We start from the raw sequence: 10,798 nt of genomic DNA on the forward strand, positions 1-10,798 counted from the left end.
TAAGAGAGAAGTTAATCAAAGGGGCATTTCATCCACTCCACGCCACACCACTGTGAAATATCACCATTAGTGCAGAAATAAAAGAGCCGACACGGGAGTTCATGATGCAAGTGAGCTGTGCGAAAAGCAAGCTGATTGCTAGCTTAGCAGAGGCTCTTTTTATTAGCAAGATACAGTGGTGCCTCGCAAGACGAAATTAATTCGTTCCGCGAGTTTTGTCGTCTTGCGATTTTTTTTGTCTTGCAAAGCACGATGCGGGGAAAGTTTTGGAAAAGCTTCAAAAATACCAAAGTCTTAAAAAACCTCAAAAAAGGCTACCACACCGCGTTCTATGAGTTGCTCCTCGAAGTCAAGTCGCAACTGTATTAATGGTGTTAAGAAAAAGGAAACAAACTTGCAAGACGTTTCCGTCTTGCAAAGCAAGCCCATAGGCAAAATCGTCTTGCGAAGCAGCTCAAAAAAAACCCCCTTTCGTCTAGCGAGTTTTTTGTCTTGCGAGGCATTCGTCTTGCGAGGTACCACTGTACACAAAACCAGCAAGATACATTCAGGGCTTTGTCTTTTACACTTCTCCAATCCCGAACCCCCTGGGTGTTGCCTAGTTATCTATGCAACTTGCTCCACCGCATCATGTTCCCATTAAAGGGGGAAATGAGCAAGACCTTTGCAAAGGAGGTAAAGGTCAGGGCACGGAACGCTGCTGAGGAGACAAAAGGTCAAGGAGTGGGCATGGCAGCTAGACAGCTGTGGCTTGTCTTATGCTGCAGGGGTGGGTGTGCCCTCACCCTGCAATGCCATCCCTACAATTAGGGTGGCATCACAACCGTAATAGAATTTCGCCAGTTATAGCATTCAAGTGACTTGACCACGAATCGGAATGAGCTTGAACAAGTTTAGATTACATAGAGGTAAAGGGACCCCTGACCGTTAGGTCCAGTAGTGGATGACTCTGGGGTTGCGGCACTCATCTCGCTTTATTGGCTGAGGGAGCCGGCGTACAGCTTCTGGGTCATGTGGCCAGCATGACTAAGCCGCTTCTGGTGAACCAGAGCAGTGCACGGAAATGCCGTTTACCTTCCTGCCGGAGCAGTACCTATTTATCTACTTGCACTTTGACGTGCTTTTGAACTGCTAGGTTGGCTGGAGCAGGGACCGAGCAACAGGAGCTCACTCCGTCGCTGGGATTAGAACCGCTGACCTTCTGATCGGCAAGCCCTAGGCTCTGTTTTTTAACCCACAGTGCCATCCGCGTCCCTAGATTACATAAGCAACCTTAATGTCATGAGAGGATTAGCAGGATTCTTAATAAAGCATCCCCTGAAGTTTGAGAAGGCAAAGGCTTGGGATGTCAGTGTCTTCATCATTTTACAATATTAGACTTTCCAAATTTTTCAGGTTGGTGACACACTTTTTGGACATGCATCATTTCGCGACACAATCATTCAGTTTTACTAGCAAACCAGAGGTTAAACTAACCCTTTTCAGCCCCAGGAGGACAGTGGGGAGCATTTGTGTGACACACACCAACACACTGCGGCCGACACACAAATGTGTCACAACACAGAGTTTGGAAAGCTCTGGATTAGCTGTTCACCCTGTGTAGAAACTTGTTAGTACTTTTTCTTTGCCCTGCTAAAGCTCTGGAGAATCTCCTTTCTCGTTCAAAATTTGAAATAGCATGATGAGGGCTAATCAGTGTTGCAAAATGAAATAATTTGGTGGTGTGAGCAGATGGCCTGAACTACCATCTTGTGCAGTTATGTCATCGCTCGCCCCACAACCTGCCCTGTTCATGTTGTATATGGTAGGCTTGAAATCAAAGGTGGTGACTCATGAGGACTTTCTCAGAGGGGACCAGAATGCATTTGACACATACCTGGAGACCGACAGCTTTCTTGGCCCTGGTGCTGGGAGCAATCATCATCCTCAGCTACACCTTCCACAGAACTGACACTAAGGTAGGAATCCTCACACTTTCCCCCTCCATGAAAGCTCATGTCTCTCCAGTGAAATCAATAATTCTGAAGTTGTGTGTGTAAATACATTGTGAACATTCATCTTGTGGAACTAAAGAGTAGAGACTGCGAAGGTAGTGTGCAAACTCTCACTGTTATTTCTTGTTGCAATTTTCAAGAATTTCATTTGTGGAGCGCTGAAGAAGCAGTCAGAAGCAAACGGAATGGCTATGGATATTGGTAAGGGCTTTTGCTTTCAAACGTCCATAAAACATTTATTTATTTTATTCATAAGAGTATTCCTAAATGACCAACTCATTAAAAAAACCTGATGTGCAATAAAATCACTAAAATATCATTAAATTATAAAATCATAAAATATAGAAGAAACGGCAGACGTCAAATCAAATTAATTCTACAAAAATGCTTAGCAAAGCAGAAACGTTTCCAGCAGATGGTAAAATTGTGGGTGTTTCTCTAATGTCACTGCAAATGGGGTGTCCAAAATATTAGGCAATTATGCTGAAAGTCTTAGTTTGTGTGGAAAGTGAATATCAAGCAATATACCAGGGGGGGGGGAGCACACTTCTGTTGATGTAATAAAGAAAAAACAATTTGAATGTCCCAAAATGATAAATGAATCCCATGTTTTCAGACATTTCTAGCATTGAAATTGCAGGCAGCAGGAGCAAAATTTGGCCAATGAAAGATGGCACCCCGAGACATACTAGAATGGAATGGGCAAAAAAGGACAGAGAAATTAAAGCTCTCCTTAGAAAACTAGATGACCTGATGCCCAGCGTCACTTTCATTGATATCAATACCACCACAAGTGCTAAGAACAGCAAGGCCACCATCTTAAACTACAAAAGCTCTTATTGTGTTGGCGAGCATTTGATGGTTCGACTGGATTTATACAACTACTTGGGCAAGAGGAAGGAATACGGAGGAGACTTCTTACGAGCGAGGATCTCCTCTTCAAGTCTTAGGGCTGGAGCTTCTGGGCGCATCACAGACTATAGGAATGGGACGTACCTGGTCACTTTCACTTTATTTTGGGAGGGCGATGTCAGAGTGTCCATCTTGCTCATCCACCCCAGCGAAGGAGTTTCTGCACTGTGGGCTGCAAGGAAAAAAGGCTACGACAAAATAGTTTTCACAGGCAAATTTTTAAATGGGACATCAAGCGTCCACACTGAATGTGGTTTTAACAAGACCACAGACACAGAACTGTGTGAGTATCTAGATGTACGAGACCGAGAGGCCTTCTATTGTGAGAAACCAAATAATGTACCTTGCGATGCCTTTGTTAGCCTGAAGTCCAACAACAGACCCATCTCCTACCTCACTGCCTTGGAACACAGCCTTTTGAGCAGGTATTGTTCTTCGCTTCAGCCTGCAAAACACCCGGGGTCCCATCAAACAGTTAGCAAAACAGTTAGCAAATAGTCACATCAATCATCAGAAAACTACTGTTTTCTGACCGGGGGGGGGGGATATTACACAGCATATATGTGTACCATGTATTTAAAGCACACGGCTTCCCAAAAAGAATCCTGGGAACTGTAGTTTGTTAAGGGTGCTGGGGATTGTAGCTCTAGAAAATTACACTTCCTAACATTCTCTGGAGGAAGTTATGTGCTCTAGATATGATAGCCATCTTCAAATATCTCAAGGGCTGTCATATGGAAGATGGAGCAAGCTTGTTTTTTCCAGCTCTGGAGGGTAGGACTATTAACACTATTAATTTTGGTTCCTCCAAATCAAGAGCACTCTGGGGTCAGCCTTGAGACATTTCAATGTAATATGGGGGTGTGGTTGTGGCTCCATGGTAGAGCATCTGTTTTGCAAGCTGAATGTTCTAAATTTGATACCCAGCATCTATCTGTAGGGGAGCTGCTGCCTGTCAGTGTAGACAATATTGAACTTGATGGAGCAATGCTTTGACAGGTAGCTTCCTTGATTTCACAAACATCTTCCACAGCTCGAACACTCTGGGGTCTGTCTTAAAGAAACTCCAATATAACTTTCCATTTGCACCTAAGGAGAACACGACAATACAATAATCATCTTGCCGGAACACACCAAGAACCATCTAGCCAAGGCGTCCATTTCCGATAGAGGCCACTGAGGTGTGAGAATGGGGTGGGATAAAGCCCGCAGCACTCTGGGTAATGGACTTATATTCCAACTTGATTTTTAATGGCCATTTTTTCTTTCATAAAGGTCCAACACCGGAGCTGAGATCCTTCAGACATTTGGGGACATTCGTGTTGTTGCCTGTGAAAGTGAGCTGGACATTCTGATTATTGTCACAACTTTTGTGTGGTCCATCCAGGGGCATGCCTAGGGGTTGGTGAGGCTGGCCCCTACCAAGGGGAGTGGGATAACACAAAAACCATGCCTGTCCATTTTGGCTTGAAGTGGCTAGTAGCCTTGCTTACCTGTCCACATACTCCCTGGGCTTCTCCTCCACTGCTCTGGACAAGGGGGCCACAAGGGACAGGCGGTGCAGATACAGCTCTTTGCCAAGGGTGCAAGAAAGCCTAGGTTTGCCATCCCCAAGCATATTTTTTCTGGGCTCAACCCAACCTAGTGACTCTGGCCCCCAACCTCCTCCTGCACCCCAACCTCTTGTGTGCTTTAGGAGATTCCCAAGAAAGACTCTTTTCATTCAGCCAGACCTTTTGGATCTTGGTGTCTTCTCTATTTTAAGCTAAGACTTTTTGGCTGGTCTTCTGCCTTCCACAGTTTTTAAGTTTATCCGTTATTGCTGCTCTTGTCCTCAGACCCTCCGAAACCTCTTGGCGTAGAAGCAGGAGGCCAAATAATTACGACAAATAACTCCATTGCTATTCTGGTTCTTCCCCATCCTTGAAAATGACGACATCTTCTGGGCTGGCACACGGTTTGCCAGGAGTGGAATTGAGGAGCTGCAATAAAGGGTTGTCCCTGCTGGTTGTCCTTCTTCCTATAGCTTGGGATCCCCAATGATTGCCCAGGAAGCTGTGGGACCATTCACACTTTCCTTCACAGCGCTGCAGTCACAGAGTTCACTGACACCTGCTTGTCTCTCATTTCCTTTTGGTAGGCATGGCGACGACTACGGCGAGCGAGAAGTGCAAGGTTGGCATGAGGTCCCCATCTCCCAGGGGCTTCGTCTGGCAGAACCAGTGGCATCCTGTGTTCTGCAACATGTCAGCTTTCCATACCTTGGATAGGATTAACACTTGCTTGAAACAAAAGATCATTTACCTCCTGGGAGACTCAACTCTGCGGCAATGGATGGAGTATCTCACAAAGAGAGTCAATAGTACGTTCTCCCACCTAGATATAATCTCAAGAGCCAGTGTGGTGTAGTGGTTAGGAGGGGTAGACTCGTAATCTGGGGAACCGGGTTTGCGTCTCCGCTCCTCCACATGCAGCTGCTGGGTGACCTTGGGCTAGTCACACTTCTCTGAAGTCTCTCAGCCCCACTCACCTCACAGAATGTTTTTTGTGGGGGAGGAAGGGAAAGGAGAATGTTAGCCGCTTTGAGACTCCTTTGGGTAGTGATAAAGTGGGATATCAAATCCAAACTCTTCTTCTTCTTCAATGTAGCAAAGCTTCCAGTAACACACAGTGCCTGCTTCTGCTAACTCACAGTCCTCTTCTGCTATCTCACAGTCCTTTCTACCCACAAAAGAGCCATCTCCTAGTCTAAGGCTGTAAATTGTTATTTTTTTCTTTGCTACAACATTCATTATATAAGAGACTGAGTAGCAAGGTATAAGATGGAAAGGAGAGAGTGTCCCAAACAGGTCCCCAGCAGTCACACCCCAGAACTTTACCTCCTTTGTCTTCTGTACACTCCCCACCCCCTGCCTGACACATGCAACAGGCATCTCTTCTGTGCTTGGAGAACCCCACCCAGCTGAGGCTCAGAGTTTCCTCCTCAGTCTGCTCAACTAGAGGGCCTGTTTCCAGTCATTCACTGCTGCCTTGGCTCTTGATCCTCGCCTATTTATGACAATACACCTTCCACGGGCCACTCTGATCCCTGATTGATCCCTTTCTAGTCTTTGCCTATGCATGCATCAAGGGAGCAGCAGTGATGGGGGGCTGCCAGGGTGATTGGCCTGGGTGCATGGGGAGGGCAATGCTCATGCCACCCTCCCCAAGGCAGCCCCAAAGCAGCTCAAGTGTCACTTCAGCAGTGAGGGCTGGGCTGGCACACGGCAGGCTCCGTTCACCCTCCAAGCCCACATCCCTCTCCAGCTCTGCTGCTGGCATGCATGACCCACAGCCACCAGCATGGCACCTTGGGGTGGCAGTGTAACAACCAGCACCCCCTACGGTGCCTACAAAAGGTGTCTGTAAAGATCTCCCTCCCCGCCCCCCATAAATCCACATATATAATGGTACCTTACAGATAGGTAGCCGTGTTGGTCTGCCATAGTCAAAATAAAAAAAATCCTTCCTGTAGCACCTTAAAGACCAACTACGGTAAGTTAGTTCTTGGTATAAGCTTTCGTGTGCATGCACACTTCTTCAGATACACTGAAACACTGAATACACTGTTTCAGTGTATCTGAAGAAGTGTGCATGCACACGAAAGCTTATACCAAGAACTAACTTAGTTGGTCTTTAAGGTGCTACAGGAAGGAATTTTTTTATTTTGATAGTGGTACCTTGGTTTACAACCATAATCAGTTCCGGAGGCCCGGTTGTAAACCAAAACAGGTTGCAACCCAAGACACGCTTTCGCCAATGGGGCCTCTAAAAAACTAATAATAATAATCGGTTGTAATCCAAAAAGGGGGGGGGGTTGTAATCCAAAAAAAGGGACACACACTTCCGGGTTTGACTTGGTTATAATCCAAAACAGTCGCAAACCAAGGTACCACTGTATGTGAGAGACAGTTTGCTCTTTCTGCTCAGTTCCTGTTCGGATTGGATTGGCCTCTTCTCCATTGGATGAACCACTTAAACACTCCCACATTATGCCATGAACCTCATGGCATCCGCTTTTGGGCTGGCACCCCTGGAACTCTCTTAAAATTCCAAATGTAGCCACTGACCCAAAAATGTTGACAACGCTCAGCCTAGAGGCTGCCCCTTGCAGAAACCCGGTGCAGAAATTAGGCAAATGGAAGCTTTGCTCCCAGAGTTCACATGTGGCCGGTGAAGCTGGCAGCATTACACTGGAATGGTGTGCAAGAAATCAAGAGTGTGTTCCTTGTCTCCTAGAGTCACACCGTGCTTGTATGTATGTTTGCTAAATCATAAGGTTAATGTGCAGGGGAAAGGCAGCTCCAATGGAATTGTCCATTTTTGCTAGATGGCTCGAGCAGAAGCTGCAGGTTCCACTATGCTCCTGAAAGTAAAGCAACACCAGTTTGCAGTACAGTGGTACCTCAGGTTAAGTACTTAATTCGTACTGGAGGTCCGTTCTTAACCTGAAACTGTTCTTAACCTGAAGCACCACTTTAGCTAATGGGGCCTCCTGCTACTGCTGCACCACTGGTGCACGATTTCTATTCTCATCCTGAAGCAAAGTTCTTAACCCGAGATTCTATTTCTGGGTTAGCGGAGTCTGTAACCTGAAGCGTATATAACCTGAAGCGTATGTAACCCGACGTATGACTGTATCTCTTTCCCCTCCATGCCACCAAGCAACTGTCTGAAGCAAAGAGATTATAGCCAAGAGGAATGGAGAAAGGACATCTAGAAGATGTTTGTCCTCTGCTCCATGGGAGTTCCTTGCAGTGTGGGGGCAGCCTGTTAAATAGGATAGAGATAAAGTATTTGCCCTGAAACAATACACTACAGTACAAATCTTTATTACAGTCATAGACCAGCATTAAAGGGTGGGATACAGTCATTTAAAATCTGAAAAGCATTTTGGAAAACTAAAAGGTATTAAAACAGAAGGTGAATATAAAAGTCTATGAGAATTTAAAAGGAGCTAAAAGAATCTAGAAGAAGGGATAGGAGCATTGGGTGGGTGTGGAAGAGCTAAAAGATTGATATATAAAAGACTTTACCAATTTACAGAGCACTCTGATATGTTCATTAAATCTGGTTTGTGGCACAGGTCATCCCCCGACAAATTTTGAGCACTGCTGTGCAGAATCTAGCAACATTGTATGTTGTAGCAGGACTGGTATCTGAGAACAGCAGGGAGGTATAGAATTGCTCTGTGAGACCTGGGTACAGTACTTATGAAGTAGTGGGGAAATCAGGCTAATACAAATGTCTCTGTAATTGTCCTGAAACAAATAGCACCATCAGATCCAAGAGAGTACACCAGACATGCAGTAGAGTTTTCCCCACAAGAAGTAGTCCCCTAATTTTTCTAAGGGCAATGACCAAAAAACTTGTACTGATTTTTTTTCTCTTTTCCTACATTAGCTCTGAAATATGTCAAGCACTATGCATTCGGGAAACTCGATCCACTGGTCGCAGTGGACATGGCTAGAAACATTCAAATCAATTGGAAAAAACATGCTCACCCCTTTGTAGGCTCTTTTGAGTATACAGTGAAAGACCACAGCTATGTCGCTTGGGACATCGACCTTGTAGCAGGTGACAGAGACACAGCAGTTGTCATCTCTCTGGGCCAACACTTCCGCCCCTTCCCCATCAAGCTCTTCATTCGAAGAATGATTAACATACGGGCAGCCATCCAACGTCTTCTTCTGAGGAGCCCAGACACAAAAGTCATCATCAAAGCAGAGAACACCCGGGAGATGTCAATAGACCAGGAGCGATTTGGGGACTTCCATGGTTATGCCCAATACCTTGCGCTAAAGGACATTTTTCGAGATCTGAAGGTGGGCTTCATTGATGCCTGGGACATGACAGTTGCCTATGGCACAAACCTGGTTCACCCACCAGATCACGTGGTCGGAAGTCAGATTGATATGTTTTTGTCTTACATATGTTAAGGCAGTAAAATAATGGGACGTACCTGGTCAATTTCACTTTATTTTGGGAGGGCAATGTCAGAGTGTCCATCTTGCTCATCCACCCCAGCGAAGGAGTTTCTGCACTATGGGCTGCAAGGAAAAAAGGGCAAGCAGAACAGAGCACAAGGAATCTCGAATATATATACAGTGGTACCTCGGGTTAAGAACTTAATTCGTTCCGGAGGTCCATTCTTAACCTGAAACTGTTCTTATCCTGAAGCACCACTGGCCTCCTACTGCTGCTGCGACGTCAAAGCATGATTTCTGTTCTCATCCTGAAGCAAAGTTCTTAACCCGAGGTACTATTTCTGGGTTAGCGGAGTTTGTAAACCTGAAGCGTATGTAACCTGAAGCGTATGTAACCCGAAGTATGTGTGTGTGTGTGTGTATACATATATAATATATGCAGGTTTTGGTGTCTTCGGGTGTCTTCCCGTGTAAGAGTCGGGGTGTCTGTGCGACGTTTCGACGAGGTCTCACTCGTCATCTTCAGGCTGGTGCTTTCGGCTTCTTGTTACTGGAACAGAGCAGAATCTGGTGTTTGAGTTCCTATAAATACTGTTGAGGGGTGTGGTGTATAGCCTCCAACGTTCTGGGCAGAGAGGAAGTTCCTAGATTAGTGTGCCTTTTCTTCTTTTGTTCCTTAATTACTTGAGGGATATCTTGAGTGATTTCATGAGTGATATTCTGAATACCACTGGGTGGGTCATTAAGTGTAGATTAGTTGCTAAAGCTTTCGTGTCTTGACCTCTTGAGCTTGTGAAGAGTTTTTCTGAGAAGATGGCTGTGCTGCATTTAGTTGTGCTCTGGCTTGGCTTCGTGTATAGGGGCGAGCTGTGGTTTTGTGCCTTGTGCCAGCCAGATCTGTGTAGGGATTGCAGGGGGGTGCAGCATCCGGAGGTGCCACTATAGTTTGGCTACTGGATGGAGTCTGTAATATGTCTGTGGAGAGGGTCTGGGTTTGGGTCTGGTGTGGTTGATTGGTGACGGCGTTCTGTGTGCCTCTGGTTCTGGTGTCGGTTTTTGTGGGGAGGGCTAATTTCCAGATGTCTGGCAGGCGGGACGTGTCGTCACGCTTGTTCATGTTGTGAGGGTGTTTCTCTATCTCGATGGCTTCCATGATTATTCTCTTGTGGTGATGTTCCATGTTAAAGAGCAATTTGGAATCTGCAAAATTAATTTCGTGTCCTGTTTCTTTCATGTGTTGGAAAAGAGAGGAAGTTTTTTCTTCTTTTTTTTTTTTTCTCTTTTCCAACACATGAAAGAAACAGGACACGAAATTAATTTTGCAGATTCCAAATTGCTCTTTAACATGGAACATCACCACAAGAGAATAATCATGGAAGCCATCGAGATAGAGAAACACCCTCACAACATGAACAAGCGTGACGACACGTCCCGCCTGCCAGACATCTGGAAATTAGCCCTCCCCACAAAAACCGACACCAGAACCAGAGGCACACAGAACGCCGTCACCAATCAACCACACCAGACCCAAACCCAGACCCTCTCCACAGACATATTACAGACTCCATCCAGTAGCCAAACTATAGTGGCACCTCCGGATGCTGCACCCCCCTGCAATCCCTACACAGATCTGGCTGGCACAAGGCACAAAACCACAGCTCGCCCCTATACACGAAGCCAAGCCAGAGCACAACTAAATGCAGCACAGCCATCTTCTCAGAAAAACTCTTCACAAGCTCAAGAGGTCAAGACACGAAAGCTTTAGCAACTAATCTACACTTAATGACCCACCCAGTGGTATTCAGAATATCACTCATGAAATCACTCAAGATATCCCTCAAGTAATTAAGGAACAAAAGAAGAAAAGGCACACTAATCTAGGAACTTCCTCTCTGCCCAGAACGTTGGAGGCTATACACCACACCC

At 45.7% G+C, this 10,798-nt stretch overlaps 1 protein-coding gene across 1 annotated transcript; it reads left to right on the plus strand.

The window, feature by feature from the left end:
• Nucleotides 1-1,789: 1,789 nt before the first annotated feature.
• LOC309519594 (NXPE family member 4-like) lies at nucleotides 1,790-9,020 on the plus strand. Its single transcript, XM_082200746.1, has 6 exons — nucleotides 1,790-1,958; nucleotides 2,135-2,195; nucleotides 2,611-3,331; nucleotides 4,182-4,243; nucleotides 5,047-5,268; nucleotides 8,349-9,020. The coding sequence occupies exons 1-6, from the start codon at nucleotides 1,833-1,835 to the stop codon at nucleotides 8,882-8,884; spliced, it is 1,728 nt and encodes a 575-aa protein (XP_082056872.1). The 5' UTR covers nucleotides 1,790-1,832; the 3' UTR covers nucleotides 8,885-9,020.
• Nucleotides 9,021-10,798: the final 1,778 nt, after the last annotated feature.

The sequence above is a fragment of the Podarcis vaucheri genome (genome assembly GCF_965113315.1).
Source record: "Podarcis vaucheri genome assembly, chromosome: 15".
Lineage (NCBI taxonomy): Eukaryota > Metazoa > Chordata > Lepidosauria > Squamata > Lacertidae > Podarcis > Podarcis vaucheri.